We start from the raw sequence: 17,421 nt of genomic DNA on the forward strand, positions 1-17,421 counted from the left end.
ACTGTATACACTGTACTGCATATTCTTCCACCACGCTTGGCCAAACTAGTTCACCCACGTAGTCTGTAAGTATGACACGGTGTAGGCTGAAACACTCATGTCTTAAGTTTTTTTAGTTTTTATGGGAGTGAGCGTCATAAACGCGAAACGTCATTTGTTGAGACTGTCGTAACCTGAGGACCCGTATTCATTTTTTCACATATGAGCTTTTGACTGAGGGATTGTGGAATTTGAAAGCTATTATTACTTAGGTTTATTATTAACCATGTTGGCCATTGAGGTGTGCTGGGAGATGATAGAGTTCTTTAATAATAGATCTCTCTCCTTGTAGGCATGTTCGTATACCCATGAACAGATTGTGGAAATGATGGAGTTTTTGATAGAATATGGCCCAGCGCAGCTTTACTGGGAACCGGCTGAAGTCTTCCTCAAACTTTCTTGTGTCCAGCTCTTGTTGCAGCTTATATCTATTGCCTGCAATTGGAAGACCTATTATGCAAGGTGGGCCCAGAGCGAGGTTTTCAATGAAATTAGATTCTGCTTTCTGCTGAAGTTGATGTTGGTTTGCACCTAGTATCTGCTTAACAAATATTTGGTGAAGTGAATTGAAATTTTGGGCTTAAATCTGAGAAACCTGAGCCTTCCAGTTTGGCGCCTTACCCTTTGTGTCACCACAGGTCAGGCAATCAATCGGTTCTTGAGTGGCCCATCGGTGTGCATTATCCCTCTGTCTCGAGTTTACCCTCTCCTTTTTTATTTATTTGTGTTTATTATTTTATACTTGATCTTAGCCAAAAGGCTAAGAAGCAGTTTTTTTTTGTTTTGTTTTGTTTTTTTTCCTTTTTTGTACTTTTCTGAAGCTGGAAACGGGGAGAGACAGTCAGACAGACTCCCGCATGCGCCCGACCGGGATCCACCCGGCATGCCCACCAGGGGGCGACGCTCTGCCCACTAGGGGGCGATGCTCTGCCCCTCCCATGCGTCTTAGCGCCTGGGGCAGAGGCCAAGGAGCCATCCCCAGCGCCCGGGCCATCTTTGCTCCAATGGAGCCCTGGCTGTGGGAGGGGAAGAGAGAGACAGAGAGAAAGGAGGGGGTGGGGGTGGAGAAGCAAATGGGCGCTTCCCCTATGTGCCCCGGCCGGGAATCGAACCCGGGTCCCCCGCACGTCATTGGGAGTTTTCATTTCTCTACCTTCTTGCCACTACTTGGTCTAGTCACATTTAAAATTTTATAGCTAACGTTTTCTATTTCATTAATGTTGTAATTTGAGCCTTCCCTCTCGTCCTTCTTTGAAAAACAGCTGTAAATACTTGCATAGTTCTTCATGTGGCTGTATCATAACTAACACATGTGTTCCTGATGTCTAGGTAGATTTTCTAATTCTTTCTCTATTTTAGATGGTGTGATAATGGAGGTCTTAATACATAGATACTTGTTTCTATGTTTATTTCCTTAGGGTAGATTCCAAGAGGTGAAATTCCTGGGCTTAAGGTTATGAACATTTTAAGAATCTTGTTTCATATTTCTAGATTATTCTCTAAAGAGAGTGTCCTAATTTCTTCCCCCACCTAAAGTTTGAGAGTATTTGTCTTTACGTCATTACCAGCATTAGAGATTATCCTTTGTTTTTAACCTTAGCAGTTTGATAGGTGAAAATTCTATCCCCATGGTGACCTACACATCCTCTTGATGTTATGGCTAGGGACAGAGCCACACAGGCGGTAGTTGTGATCCATTTTCTCTTTTCCTCTTTTTTTTTTTTTTTGTATTTTTCTGAAGTTGGAAACAGGGAGGCAGTCAGACAGACTCCTGCATGCGCCCGACCGGGATCCACCCAGCATGCCCACCAGGGGGCGATACTCTGCCCATCTGGGGCATTGCTCTGTTGCATCCAGAGCCATTCTAGTGCCTGAGGCAGATGCCACAGAGCCATCCGCAGCGCCCGGGCCAACTTTGCTCCAATAGAGCCTTGGCTGTGGGAGGGGAAGAGAGAGACAGAGAGGAAGGAGAGAGGGATGGGTGGAGAAGCAGATGGGCGCTTCTCCCGTGTGCCCTGGCCAGGAATTGAACCCAGTACTCCTGCATGCCAGGCCGACGCTCTACCACTGAGCCAACCGGCCAGGGCTCTTCCTCTTTTTTTTTAGCTCTGTTGTTTCTTGTGTCTGTAGCCTCTTTCCCTTTGATTAACTCTTCTTCTTGTCCAGGAATGACACAGTGCGCTTTGCTTTGGACGTCCTGGCTATTCTTACGGTTGTGCCAAAAATCCAGCTCCAGTTGGCAGAGTCAGTGGATGTGCTGGACGAGGCTGGCTCCACCGTCTCCACCGTAGGTAGGTCTGTCCCTTCGAAGCCATGCCATGCAGCTTTGTATAACAGCGTTATGTTAGTGACCTCAGGCTTTCTGAGAGGTGCAGGCATTTCTGCTATAATGGTGTATGTGCCTTCCTGAAAACTGTGTACTCTGCATAGTCTTGTGCTGAAAATAAGGTTCTTAGGAAAAATGGTTGGGGCAGGTTATAAAAACTTAAGCAACTGTACTCTAAGCCCTAGTTAAACTAGTAATTGGTCAGCAGCTCAGGACAGATAGAAGCTATCATACTCAGGAACTAAAGGAGCGTACACTCTATTTGAAAATACTGTGTGAAGATCAGGGCTGCTGCTGCGGTGAGCTTGGGAAGTAGTGTGATTGGTGGGCCCTGGAGCGCACGGTCTGGGGAGGAAGCCGGGCACAGCCGCTTGTCGGAACTCACCTCACGTGGTTTCTGCTGCCTCTGCAGCAGCCACACTGAGGGGGTTTCTTTCCTGCTGAAGGCTTGACTTAGTTCCACCAGTTTTGCTCTATTTACCTAGGGGAAGATTGCATATTAGCCTTGGTAACCTCCACATCATTCCCTATTTAACAGCTGCATGTGAAGTATTGCATCATAAAAATACATTATAGTAAAATTGATTGTATTTTATACAAACAACTCCTTATACTTTTTAAAAATGTGTGGTAGTTTTACCTGGAACAGAACTTTTAATTTGGACTCCAAAGCTACTGTTGAAGTTGGCCATGAGTTTTATTAGGGATAATAGAAAATGTTTTGCCCCCACCCCCATAGGTATCAGCATTATTTTGGGAGTGGCTGAGGGTGAGTTCTTCATTCACGATGCTGAGATTCAGAAGTCAGCGCTTCAGATTATCATCAACTGTGTGTGTGGCCCAGATAACCGAATTTCCAGTATTGGCAAATTTATCTCTGGAACTCCTCGGAGAAAGCTGCCTCAGACTCCCAAAAGTAGTGAGCACATCCTGGCCAAGATGTGGAATGTGGTCCAATCCAACAACGGCATTAAGGTGCTCCTGTCCTTACTGTCCATCAAGATGCCTATCACAGACGCAGACCAGATCCGAGCCCTGGCCTGCAAGGCCCTGGTGGGCCTGTCCCGGAGCAGCACTGTCCGCCAGATCATCAGTAAGCTGCCCCTTTTCAGCAGCTGCCAGATCCAGCAGCTGATGAAGGAGCCCGTGCTGCAGGACAAGCGCAGCGACCACGTCAAGTTCTGCAAGTACGCTGCCGAGCTGATCGAGCGCGTGTCAGGGAAGCCACTGCTCATCGGCACCGACGTGTCCCTGGCGCGACTGCAAAAAGCCGACGTTGTGGCCCAGTCACGGATCTCCTTCCCTGAGAAAGAGCTGCTGCTGTTGATACGAAACCATCTCATTTCTAAAGGGCTGGGGGAGACGGCGACTGTGCTGACGAAAGAGGCTGACCTGCCCATGACTGCGGCCTCCCATTCTTCTGCCTTTACCCCAGTCACCGCCGCTGCTTCTCCCGTCTCTCTCCCCAGAACCCCGCGCATCGCCAATGGCATTGCAACTCGACTTGGTAGTCATGTGGCCACGGGTGCCACTGCCCCTCCTGCCCCTACTGCCCATCCTCAGCCACGGCCCCCCCAGGGTCCACTCACTCTGCCTGGCCCGTCTTATGCAGGCAACTCCCCTTTGATTGGTAGGATCAGTTTTATCAGAGAGAGACCGTCGCCCTGCAATGGCAGGAAAATCAGAGTGTTGCGGCAGAAGTCGGACCACGGCGCCTACAGCCAAAGCCCAGCCATAAAAAAGCAGCTGGACAGACATCTTCCTTCCCCTCCTACACTGGACAGTATCATCACAGAGTATCTTAGAGAGCAGCATGCGCGCTGCAAGAACCCAGTTGCCACCTGCCCACCCTTCTCTCTTTTTACTCCTCACCAATGTCCTGAGCCAAAACAGAGGCGGCAGGCACCCATAAACTTTACCTCAAGGCTGAACCGCAGAGCATCATTTCCCAAGTATGGCGGGGTGGATGGTGGGTGCTTTGATAGGCACCTTATCTTCAGCAGGTAAGGCGAGGCTACCTCACTCCCTGGGGATCGGAATGGTTTGGGTCACATCAGCATAGAGCACTGGTTGGCAAACGGTGGCTCATGAGCCACATGTGGCTCTTTGGCCCTTTGAGTGCAGCTCTTCCACAAAATACCATGTGTGGGTGCTACCTCAATAAGGAATGTACCTACCTAGATAGTTTAAGTTTAAAAAATTTGGCTCTCAAAAGACATTTCAATCATTGTACTGCTGATATTTGGCTCTGTTGACTAATGAGTTTGCCGACCCCTGGTAGAGTGATTAGTCCAGAAAACCCTTTACTGGCCTGAAATACCAGAGGTTGTCACTGTGTGTGAATTGATGTGACTATACCTCCTTTTGTCAGCTATGGGTTCCTTATGTGATTCTTGACAACATTGATACAACACTGTATGTTCTTGTTACAACCAGCGTGTTTTCTAGAACCCACGGAACATGCTGTGCTGTCTCTAGGCTCCCCAGTTTGTTTCTGTGCTGGCCCAGGTTGTCTCCTCTTTTGGTTCTTTTTTTTTTTTTTTTTTTCATTTTTCTGAAGCTGGAAACAGGGAGAGACAGTCAGACAGACTCCCGCATGCGCCCAACCGGGATCCACCCGGCACGCCCACCAGGGGCGGATGTCTGCCCACCAGGGGGCGGTGCTCTGCCCATCCTGGGTGTCGCCATGTTGCGACCAGAGCCACTTTAGCGCCTGAGGTAGAGGCCACAGAGCCATTCCCAGCGCCTGGGCCATCTTTGCTCCAATGGAGCCTTGGCTGCGGGAGGGGAAGAGAGAGACAGAGAGGAAAGCGCGGCGGAGGGGTGGAGAAGCAAATGGGCGCTTCTCCTGTGTGCCCTGGCCGGGAATCGAACCCGGGTCCTCTGCACGCTCTACCGCTGAGCCAACTGGCCAGGGCCCTCTTTTGGTTCTTTACAAATCTTAGGTAAAGGTCATGGGATTACACGTTTTGAACCTGGGTTTTAGTTAATTGTTTAAATATGTGGGTGGAGGTCCTTTTCTCTCAATGAAAATGGACTACCAAAGATCATGTGATATGTTGGCAGAAGGTATTTGAAACAAATGCTCTATTTTTTCTTTCATCTTTCTAGTAGAGTTTTCTCCCTCTTTTTTCTGGCTTAGGTTTCGGCCTATTTCCGTGTTCCGGGAAGCCAATGAGGACGAAAGCGGGTTCACCTGCTGTGCGTTCTCAGCACGGGAGCGGTTCCTGATGCTCGGTACCTGTACCGGGCAGCTGAAGCTCTACAATGTGTTCAGTGGACAGGAGGAGGCCAGCTATAACTGTCACAACTCAGCCATCACACACCTTGAACCTTCCAGGGTGAGGGTCCCATCCTAGGTCGTCCTGTCATTCTTCTAAGATGGGTTGGTGACCTCCGGCCCCGCTGGCTGGCTGCCTGTATTTGAGCATGAAGGATTATTGGAGCATGGCCGTGCATACATGGGCACTGTCTGTGGCTGTGCCTTTGCTGCAGGGGCAGCACCGAGGAGCGGCCACATGGCCCGCAGAGCGGGAAGTTTTCACTGGGCCTTCTAAGTAAAAGTTTGCCAGCCCCTAAGACTGGAGGTGATCTTTCTGTGTATCTGTTTATCTATAGATGTAAGTATATATGTATAGATTGGTGTATATTTTAATTTGCCTTAGTTGGAAACTGAGATCAACTATGATTATAAAAATTTTCCAAAAAAAAAAAATTTTTTTTCATTTTATGTCAAAAACCTCAGAGTGCTGTGATTTTTTAGGAAAATAAGCATTTTATGATTCCAGTGGGGCCATAGTGTATTAGTATTATTTGGGGATTGAATTGACACCTTTGCTATTCCTAGAAGTCAGGACTGTTCAGATGACGAGGGTACTTTTCCTGACTTTAGAGTAAAGGAGGTTTACCCTTTGAGTTTTCTATTTCAAAAACCTTTCAGAGTCCTAGCTGACAAGTCTAACAAATGTTTCAGTTGACTGATATTTCAAGACTGAGGAATAGGGCCAGATAGTGAGAAATGAGAAACCTTCTTGATGCCTTCCCAAGTTGTTTACCCCTTATCTTTGTAGCTAGTGTATTTTATGTTACTAGTTCAGGAGGGTTTATATTATCTTAAACTTAATTATTTTTTAGGACACTGCAGGTGCATGTACTTAAAATCCTAGCGGCTTCTGATCATTTCTTGGTTCCTGGGAGTTCTTTATTTTCTTTATAATTCAATAATATTTTTTAAACTTTTAAATTTTATATATTTATTTATTTTTATGGCAGAGTCAGACAGAGGGACAGATAGGGACAAACAAACAGGAAGGGAGAGAGATGAGAAGCATCAATTCTTCATTGCGGCTCCTTAGTTGTTCACTGATTGCTTTCTCATATGTGCCTTGACCGGGGCGCTACAGCAGACTGAGTGACTCCTTGCTTAAGCCAGCAACCTTGAGCTCAAGCTGGTGAGCCTTGCTCGAACCAGATGAGCCCACGCTCAAGTTGGTAACCTCGGGGTCTTGAACCTGGGTCTTTCGTGTTCCAGTCCGATGCTCTATCCACTGCACCACTGCCTGGTCAGACTAAACTTCTGTTTTAAAATGCTAATGATGTATAGTGACATCTGGATGTATACAAACACACAGTGACCCACCTTGGGCCTCCTTCTTTTAGGATGGGTCCTTGCTGCTGACATCTGCTACCTGGAGCCAGCCTCTCTCTGCACTTTGGGGAATGAAATCAGTATTCGACATGAAGTATGTACCTCCTTTTACAATCTAGTCGCTGTGTTTAACAGGTTACGCAATTATAGCCCCTATCATACTTCGAGCCTTTCAGAAAAGAGAAATGCTGTGAGTCCTTGTTAATTTCTCTCTTCCTCATCTATGGCTCCTGTTTCACAACATAAGGTTTTGCCTTTCCTAATTTCCAGGCATTCTTACTAGGTCTGGACACTCCCGTCACACAGACTCTTCACTGGTCCACAGTGGCACATCTCTCTATTTCCTCACATTCACATGTGACAATGATACTTTTTGCTGGGGCATATTTCAAAGGCACATGTGCCTTATTAGCCATTTCTTTAACCAAGTATTTCCTGTTAATTACTTTGGAGCTGCTTGGATGAAGGGGATTTTTGTTTGAGTGTATAATTTCCTCTTGGGGAGCTGAGCATGTATGTTCAGGTGAGTATAGTTGTCCAGGAGCCTGAGGATCACTCTTATTTTCGATCAATTGAGTGAGTGTGCCCCAAAGGAGCATCGCTTGAATCCTTCTGTTTGTCCACAGGCATTCCTTCACAGAAGATCACTACGTGGAGTTCAGTAAGCACTCCCAGGATCGGGTCATAGGCACGAAAGGAGACATTGCCCATGTGAGTACTGAGTTCACTGCTTTCACACTGATTATGCCTATTTATACTGACATCTTCTGGAGTGAATGTGAGGACATAAGTCCTGTTGGCAGCTAGAAATTATTGAGTAGTTAGAGTCTAGAAGTATAATGAAGTTGTTCTAAGGTATCTGGGAAAAGTGTAAAAAGCATGAACAGGAACTTAATCTGGCAATTTGAGGAAGATGTCATTAGCACAGCAGATACTTTAAAATACTAAGTTGTAGATGAAATAAAGTCCCTGCCTTTATGGAACCTCACTGGGGAGACAATAAATAAAAAAGTGGACATAAGGAACGTCAGCTGGTAAGTGCTGTTGAAGAACAGAAAGCAGGGTAAGAGGCAGTGCTTGTTAGCGGTGTGTGGGACTGTCTGGGACAGTCAGGGTCCTGGACTGGGAAGTTCCTGAGCTGCGTCTTGACGGAAGTGTGGGTGTTGTGCAGAAATCGGGGGAAGTGTCTTACGGGGGGATGGCAGGGAGCGAGCTCTTACTGGGGAGGTAGGGGAGAGAGGAGGTCACTGGGGACTTGTCATGTAGTATCTTGCAGACTGTTGTTCAGACCTTTGGCTTTACCTCTGAGTGAGGTGAAGACTCTGGAGGGCGAGCAGAGGACACATGACTGCATTTAAAGTTCTTGAAAGTGTGAGTGTGGTTTCTGTGAAGGTAGAAGAGCAGGCTTGCCAGGCAGGAGGGTGTTATGCCAGGTGACATGTGAGCACTGCAGGGGGCTGGGCCCTGGGGTGTTAGACACATGAAGTTTGTGATTCTCTTAGACATTCAGGTAGGGAATGGCCAGTTGAATATACAGATTGGAAGTTGAGGAGAGAGGTGTGGAATGGGAGGTGTAAATAGAGGAGTTGTGTGGACAGTGAACCTGGATCAGATTGCTAAGGAAGCTGGAGAAGTATGAGACAGGGTCATGGCACATGCCAGTATTTAGAAGTTGCCAAGTGAGGAGGAACTTGGGAAGGAGACCAGAGAGTGGCCAGTAAGGCAGCAGAGGAGACCCCAGGAGAAAGATGAGCCCTAGGAGACAGGGAAGACTCCTGAGAAAGGATTGATCAGTTGGGTCAGAAACAACTGATGAGTTGCATAAGCTGAGAATTGGGAGATGACCTTTTGAGTTAACTTGAAGGTCGTTGTTAACTTTGTCAAGAGCTCATTCTGTACAAGTCTCCATGGGTAGAATCTGGTTAGGTTCAAGAGAGAACAGGCAGACGGAAGTGGACGGCACTGAGTATGAGAGATGAGTCTTTTGAAGTGTTTTGGTGAAAAACAAATAGAGAAGTGGCTAGTAGCATGAGGTGGGGGTACGGGTAGTGAAGGGTTCTTCCCAAACTTGAAAATGTTAAAATATATAGAAGAGCTGTAAGAACAGTTATATACATCTACTGCCTAGATTCATCAATTTAATAATTTGCCATATTTTCTTTCTGTGTAAATAAATGTATGTGTGTTTTTCTGAATCATTTGAAAGTAACTTGTGAACATCATGGTGTTATCCCTGTCTTACAGCATGTATAGCCTAACAGTAAGGACATTTATTACATAATTATACTCTATTATCAAATTGAAGAAAATTTATAGTAATTCCCAAATATCATCTAATATCCATTTCATACTCAAGTTTTCCCAGTTGTTCCTGATATGTTTGGTTTCAAATGTTTTTTGTTTTTTTTTGAACCAGGATCCAGCCAAGATTCACATGTGCATTTGGTTGTTATGTCTCACTAATGTTTTAAAGCCAAGAACCATTTCTCCAGTTTTCATGACATTGACTTTTGAAGAGACCAGGCTAGTTGTCTTGTCCCATGATCTGGATATGTTTGTTCCTTGTGGTGTCTCCTACTTGTTCCTATAAAAGGAGGATTTTTAGGAAAGAGTGATGGGAAAGATCTGGTCTCTGCATGGGTTGCACACTGTAGCAGACTTCAGAACTGTAGCATTGTAGGGCTAAAATACGTACATTGGGAGATTTTAGAGAGAAAAAGGTATTTCATTGATGTCTTTTTTCAAAAAGTAACCCTTAAGAGTATTCTATGGATAATTGTTGGTCAATCCATATGAGAATTTCTCAGTTTCAATCTTAGAAACACTTTCTATTTCTTGAAAAGGGGGAGGGGAGAAGAGGGTTTTCCCCTCATTGCAGTTTCACTTCTCATTTTCATACTTGGGAAGACTTCAAACCTTGAATGGGAACTGAAGCACTTAAACTTTGCTGGGATTCTGTGGTCTTCCTATTTTCCAGTTATTTAAAATATTAAGGCTTTTGTAATTTTGGTGGGTTTTGGAAAGCATGGGAGAGATATTTTACACAGCTTCTGTTTGAATTTGTCAGTGGATGGATCGGTCTGATTTTTCTCTTCCCACCCCTTCTTCTCTAAAGATTTATGATATTCAGACTGGCAACAAGCTGTTGACTCTGTTTAACCCAGATCTTGCCAACAACTACAAGAGGAACTGTGCCACCTTTAACCCTACAGATGATCTTGTCTTAAACGATGGCGTCCTCTGGGATGTCCGCTCTGCACAGGCCATCCACAAGTTTGACAAGTTCAACATGAACATCAGTGGCGTTTTCCATCCGAATGGGCTGGAGGTCATCATCAATACTGAGATTGTATCCTTTATACCCATGTCTTATTTGCCACTCACCTAGTTTGTGATACAGAAATGACTTATTTTTCTGTCACTCTCTGTTTAAAGTATCTATTATAGGTCCCACACAGGTACTAATCTGGTGTGTCTCCTTTGGTTTGAAGTGTTAGTACATCTTCAGTTGACTTGTGTCAGTGTTGGTAATGACCAATGACTCACTAGCACGTTTTCTTTGTGTTGGAAAAATTGACCAGATGTCTGCCTTCCACTTTCCCAAGTATTGAATTGACTTCTGTCTTCAGAAAGATTTTACTCTTGCTCTGTAGAAATCATTTGCTAGGCATGAGAGCAAAATGAAGTTGTGCTGTTGAGAGGAAGGGAACTCCTGCAGCTCTCATGTACTAGAGGGTGCTGAAGATCTGCAGGGGCGTTACTGACGTGCTTTTATTTCACCCTGGTCTCCGTGACTTTCAAAACATTAGTCCCTATCAGTGAGAGGGAAGAGTGATATTTCAGAATTTCCCCCAGGAGGTTAGACAGGAAGTTTGTGTAAAACAGTTTTTCTTAAAATAAATAAAGTAGTTTTTCTTGACCACTGCTCTCCTAGTGGGACCTTCGTACTTTCCATCTTTTACACACAGTTCCTGCTCTGGATCAGTGTCGCGTGGTGTTTAACCACACGGGGACAGTGATGTATGGAGGTAAGAAACTCTGTTTTTCTTATTTTCTTTCTCCCCTCATTCCCCCCTCACTTAGTTTGATACTTCCTTTTTGGAAAGTGCTCTCATATGTGAATTGGAAAGCATTTGAAAGTTGTAGCATAAAAGATAAAATGACATATAAATGGTGACAAAAGAGAAGGTGAAAATAATGTTGATTTAGGGTGAAAGGCCACTAGCTTTGAAGATAACAAGTAAATCTTGTATAGGAAGAAATCTGACATACCAGATTCCATATGTGTGTCATTATGAACTTAAAAGAGAGCTTTGCATGTGTTGTTTTGTGATGCTCTAAGCCAGGGGTCGGGAACCTTTTTGGCTGAGAGAGCCATGAACGCCACATATTTTAAAATGTAATTCCGTGAGAACCATACAACGACCCGTGTACGTTAGGCATTATCCAATAAAAATTTGGTGTTGTCCCAGAAGACAGCTGTGATTGGCTCCAGCCACCCGCAACCATGAACATGAGCGGTAGGAAATGAATGGATTGTAATACATGAGAATGTTTTATATTTTTAACATTATTATTTTCTTTATTAAAGATTTGTCTGCGAGCCAGATGCAGCCTTCAAAAGAGCCACATCTGGCTCGTGAGCCATAGGTTCCCAACCCCTGCTCTAAGCCTGCACCCTGTTACCACTTTCTGGGAGCTGAGGGAGCGGGAGAGGGTGCCGTTTGCACAGTCAGTTACGAAGTGCAAGGAGAACACTGGATAGGGTGTTTGGATTCTGATAGTGTTCTGCTCCCCTGCCCCCTTCTCCTCCCCCCCCCTAGCTATGCTGCAAGCGGATGATGAAGACGACCTAATGGAGGAGCGGATGAAAAGCCCTTTTGGGTCGTCCTTCCGAACATTTAATGCAACTGATTACAAACCTATAGGTGAGCGTGAAGGAGCAGACCTCGATCATTTTGTTCTATTTTGGTGTTCCTTAGTTAAGATCCTCCATTTTCTGGGGGGACTGTAATTTTTCACTGAAAAGCAGAGGGATTACGAAAGTATTTTTGAACAATCACTTTGAGTTCCTTTAGAGGAAAAGCTGACTTAAAGGGTACAGCAGTAGTCCAGTCCTGAGTCTTGTCACATTCTGTTTTCCAGCAACCATTGATGTGAAACGGAACATCTTTGACCTGTGCACAGACACCAAGGACTGCTACCTTGCTGTCATTGAGGTAAAGGGAGCCGGCAGAAACCCTGCACCTTTGTCGTGGTGTCTAGGGTTACTTCAGGCATTTTGTTTGGTGTAAGAGATCTTAAAAGTTGATGCATTCCTGATGGTAGATTATTGAGGATCTAATTTGGTGGCGTTTGGGAGATATACAGTGTAAGTGACATAATAACTGTTAATATGAAACAGTGTGGCGTGTCTTATCTCCTGTTGTCCCGGACCCATACGCCATCCCTTCTTTCAGAGGTGTCGTCTCTCACCAGAGCAAGACAGGTTTGTTCTGAGGACGGTGGTCTCCTGTGTCTGTGTCCCTCACTGGCCAAGCCTCCTCACCCTGTTCTTTCCTTTTCTGTGTCACAGGCATACCATTTTCAGAGTCAGCTCAAGAATTTTGGATATTGGAAGCTCCAATAGCTACAGGGACAAGGTGCATGGGTGCCAGTCAGAGCCGAGGTGTGGCTGTGCTGGGTCTTCTGAAGACTCACCGCTCTGTGGACTGGGTGTTCTCTTTCAGAACCAGAGCAGCATGGATGCTCTCAACATGGACACAGTGTGCAGGCTGTACGAAGTGGGCAGGCAGCGTCTGGCGGAGGATGAGGATGAAGAGGAGGACCAGGTCAGTAGCCTTGGAGATTTCTTCCTGCTGAGCCATTTTATGGAGGCCATGCTCTTCTGCTTTTGGCTACAGGGGCTTTAAAGGACAGCCGTTGCTACCTATTGGCATATTCTGAAGGCTGTCATCTGCCCTTAATCACTGAAACTCAGAAGCACATAGACTTTGTTATCACAAAATTTTAACCAGGTACGAATACGAAACTTAGAAGAAAGTAGATTTTATTTTTAATCTTAAAAAAATTTTTTTAAACTGATTTTGAGGTAGGGGAAGAAGAGACACAGACACAAACAAAGGAACGTTGATCTGCTCCTGTATGTGCCCTAACGAGAGATGGAACTACAGTAGTAACCTCTGTGCTTTGGGACGATGCTCTAACCAACCGGGCAAAAGTAGATTTTATCATGACAAAACTTGAACCAGTTCCTGATGGTCCTGTGAGTTCCACTGTAAATTAATCTGTAGGGTAGCCATCTCTGAGTCTGTGTTTGAGATTTCCTTGGGCTCACACTGGGCCCAGTGCCCTGGCTGACTTCAGAATAACAGCTATCTGACTACTTCAGTGTCAGTTCAAAACAAGAGACTGCCGAGATGGTAGAAACGGCTCAACCTTAATCAAGCTCTGGTTTGCGTTTTCTCAGTTTTAAGGCAGTCTGTGTTTCAGAATAACAGAGCAGAGTTTCTAGGTAAAGATAAGATTTTTTTGTTTTGTTTTGTTTTTTATTTTCGTTTTTGTTTTTTTTACAGAGACAGAGAGAGGGATAGATAGGAACGGAGAAAGATGAGAAGCATCAATCATCAGGTTTTTTTTTTTCTTTGTTTTTTTTTTGTATTTTTCTGAAGCTGGAAACGGGGAGAGACAGCCAGACAGACTCCCGCATGCGCCCGACCGGGATCCACCCGGCACGCCCACCAGGAGCGAAGCTCTGCCCACCAGGGGGCGTCGCTCTGCCGCGCCCAGAGCCACTCTAGCGCCTGGGGCAGAGGCCAAGGAGCCATTCCCAGCGCCCGGGCCATTCCTTGCTCCACTGGAGCCTTGGCTGCAGGAGGGGAAGAGAGAGACAGAGAGGAAGGAGGGGGTGGGGGGTGGAGAAGCAAATGGGCGCTTCTCCTATGTGCCCTGGCCGGGAATCGAACCTGGGTCCCCCGCACGCCAGGCCGACGCTCTACCGCTGAGCCAACCAGCCAGGGCCAAGATAAGATTTTGATGCTTTTGAGAGATTAAACGTTTATGAAATGTGAGTAGATAGTATGTCCCACAGGGTGTTAGCTTTTCCTTTTCATAGGGGATTTTAATTTATGATCATACTGTGCTGGCTGCGTGCCTACGTGGTGTGTCAGAATCTCAAGAGTTTGAGCAGATCTTCCCTATTTATTGGGCTCACAACCACATTCTTTTTCCAAGTCTGTACTCTCCTGACCAGATTCTTGTCTAATCTGAGAAATATTTATTGCTGGGTAATATAAAGGTAAAAGTAAATGACTAGTGTTTTACTTTCTTATTGCAGACATTAAAGGAGATAAATATTTATCTTTTTCCAGATCTTGGGTTCATTTTGTTTTGTTTCCCCTTTCACTGTGGTGTCACCTCTGAGGGGACAGAGGTGCTTGGGTTGGGAGGGGCAGCTGTAGGCCGAGGGAAGCCACACCTTCCTGTGTTTGCTCTGCTGTAGCTCTTTCCCTGTGTCCCTCCCTCCCTGCACTGGTAAATCGTGTTCACTGGTTGGGGCTAATGGAATAGCTTTTTAGTGTCCTTCTCAAAGAGTTTGTACTTAAGATTTAAAAGAAGTTTTTAAAAGCAACACTTTTTGGAAATGGTAATTTTGAAAGTATTTTTTGGATGAAGTCTAACACTATGGGTGAATGACTCGCGTTTCTCTCTGACAGGAAAGTACTGGAGAAGGATGTTTTGTTCTGTCAGTGTGAGGTTTAGATGTGTGTACCACTATTGGACCTTACAGGGTATGAACCTTAGTTTGTCCTCTAGTGGCTGAGTGTGCTTTCACTTGTGATCAGAAAGCGAAAACAGACTCACCTCACAGTCCTCTGTGCGTGCTGTCTTGGTCTCTGCTATATTTTGTGGAATGTTCCGCCTGGCTAAGCGTGCATTTTGTTGTGCTGAGGAATGATTCAGTCTCCAGAATGGGCTGAGCAGTGAGGAAAGGAGACTCTTCTGTGTGTGGGGTCACTGGTAGGCACTGTCAGGTCAGAGCAGAGCCTCCCTCAGGGCTTCAGGGTTTGCCTTTTTTTTAAAAAAAAATTCAGACAGGGATAAACAGGAAAGGGGAGAGATGAGAAGCATTAACTCATAGTTGTGGTACCTTAGTTGTTCATTGATTGCTTTCTCATACGTGTCTTGACGAGGGGGCACCAGCTGAGCCTGTGACCCCTTGCTCAAGCCATTGACCTTTGGGTTCAAGGTCCCACACTCAAGCTGGCCATTCTGCACTCACGCCAGCGACCTCGGGGTTTCGAACCTGGGTCCACAGCGTTCCAGGTCAGTGCTCTATTCACTCTGCCACTGCCTGGTCAAGCCCATAATGCATATTCTTTTCCACTTTAGCTGTTATGAATCAAGCTGTACTTTATCCTTGAGTAGATAATGGAGGTGCTCTCTACTGTGGGTTTATTACAGTGATACTGGTGGCTGCAGATGGTCCCATCCCCCATGAGTTCATTCATTACTACCACTATCACTGCAGGTCATTACGATAGCACCAGTTCGGTCTCGGGTCTCTTTCATGTTATGTGTTGAACATCTGAAGCAAAAACGAGTTTAAGATATCAGTACCATTACCCCTATTCTCCCACATCCTTGTAGTTTGAGGTAGTGGGCAGTAGTCTTCTCTGGGGACTGTCACCTGAGTTCATGTGATACCTAATGTGTCTTTGAGTAGGAGGTCAAGAAGAGAAATGAGCATTGCCCTAGACACCTTGGGAGTTGGAGGGCTATGTTTGGGTTTGGCCTCACTCTTCTACTAGATGTGGAGTGATGGGAGGTGCCCCTTTGGTGGCTGGCTGTGGGAGCAAGAGACCACCACAAAGGAAAACTGAAGTGTTCTCTCTTCTCATGCCACCCTCTCTAGGCAGGCTTGTGTCAGGAACAAGATTGGTTCTTTTTCTTTGGTTAATGTTCTTTCTGAGAGGTTAAGGAGAGCAATATTAAAAAGTGGGTAAGAGTCCTGGTTGGTGAACTCAGTTGGTTAAGTGTGTCGTCCCAAAATGACAAGGTTGTGGGGTTTGATCCCAGGGCAGAATCCCACACAAGAAGCAACCAATGAATGCACGACTGAGTGGAACGACAAATGAATGCTTCCCTTCCCCCTCCACTCTACCTTCTTCTCTGTCTCTCTAAAAATCAATAAATAAATAGAAAGTTAAGTCCTGGCTGGATAGCTCAGTTGGTTCGAGTGTTGTCCCAGAGCGCAGAGGTTGCTGGTTTGATCCCCCGTCAGGGCACATACAGGAACAACTCGATGCTCCTCTCTCTCTCAGAAAAAATTAAAAATAAATAAATAAAGGGGCGGGGTGGTGGTGAGAGTGGTAATTAGGACTTCTGACTCTTGTACAGGAAGGAAAAGAAGCTTCCACAGCATGGACAATTAGGGTCAAGTACAGCAGGCTCGAGAGGGCCCTAATGATGCTTTTGGATCTCTCAGGGTCAGAGCACCTTCACTACACACTGATATCACCATCCTTGGACTGTCCGGTGCAATTCATCTGAAGGGCGTCAGTTCAAAACCTTTTTACTCTTAAGTCCTTAGTAGTGTTTTCACTCTGTAGATACTTGTTAGTGGGGTAAGACTATATTTAAGCAAGTTTCCTTAATTCTGTTGATTCACATGTCCTCCTAGAATCATGCAGTCACCTTTTGCTATATTTACTGTCTTTTTTTTTTTCTTGTGACAGAGAGAGGGACAGGTAGGGACAGACAGGAAGGGAGAGAGATGAGAAGCATCAATTCTTCGTTGCAGCTCCTTAGTCTCTAATTGTTCCTTCATTGTTTCCTCACATGTGCCTTGACCGGGGGTGGGGTGGGGGCTGCAGCAGAGTGAGTGATCTCTTGCTCAAGCCAGTGACCTTGGGCTGAAGCCAGCAACCCTGTGCTCAAACTGGTGACCTCGGAGTTTCAAACCTGGGTCTTCCATGTCCCAGGTTTGACGCTCTGTTCACTGCGCCACTGCCTGGTCAGGCTCCCTATATTTCTCCTCTCGTCTTTCCTGAACTGGCCTTTTAAAAAAAATTCCCTTTCCTTTGTGTGCTTCACCTGATTTTAAAATTAGAGCTTCATTTTCATAGGAGTCATTTGCTATTTAAAATTTTGTTGTCCTAGTCTGGATATCTGCTGTCAGGTCTTCTCAGATGTTCCAGGTGTGACTTACATGGCTCAGGGGTGCAGCACCTGTGAGCAACACCTTTGAATTTGCCTTTTCCCCTTAGCAAAAAGAAGTCAGAAGCCTGAATGGTCAGGTGCCATCTGAGAAGATGGTTGAGCGTAAAGTGCCTATATAAATGGTTGTTCTTTACTTTAAAAGCTTTATTCAGGTAAAATGTATAGATCAAAAAAATGGTTGTCCTTT

The 17,421-nt window shown here is 45.5% G+C and overlaps 1 protein-coding gene across 3 annotated transcripts in view; it reads left to right on the forward strand.

Moving 5' to 3' along the window:
• Positions 1-17,421, forward strand: part of DCAF1 (DDB1 and CUL4 associated factor 1) — a 58,932-nt gene that overhangs the window by 36,279 nt on the left and 5,232 nt on the right. For all 3 annotated transcript variants that reach the window (XM_066351418.1, XM_066351419.1, XM_066351417.1), the window contains 11 exons: positions 332-501; positions 2,206-2,330; positions 3,105-4,368; positions 5,508-5,706; positions 7,025-7,107; positions 7,640-7,724; positions 10,129-10,362; positions 10,948-11,041; positions 11,837-11,941; positions 12,159-12,232; positions 12,743-12,844. In XM_066351418.1, coding sequence (XP_066207515.1) covers positions 332-501; positions 2,206-2,330; positions 3,105-4,368; positions 5,508-5,706; positions 7,025-7,107; positions 7,640-7,724; positions 10,129-10,362; positions 10,948-11,041; positions 11,837-11,941; positions 12,159-12,232; positions 12,743-12,844 — 2,535 coding nt within the window. The remainder of the gene's footprint in view (positions 1-331; positions 502-2,205; positions 2,331-3,104; positions 4,369-5,507; positions 5,707-7,024; positions 7,108-7,639; positions 7,725-10,128; positions 10,363-10,947; positions 11,042-11,836; positions 11,942-12,158; positions 12,233-12,742; positions 12,845-17,421) is intronic.

This window comes from Saccopteryx leptura, chromosome 10 (genome assembly GCF_036850995.1).
Source record: "Saccopteryx leptura isolate mSacLep1 chromosome 10, mSacLep1_pri_phased_curated, whole genome shotgun sequence".
Taxonomy (NCBI): domain Eukaryota; kingdom Metazoa; phylum Chordata; class Mammalia; order Chiroptera; family Emballonuridae; genus Saccopteryx; species Saccopteryx leptura.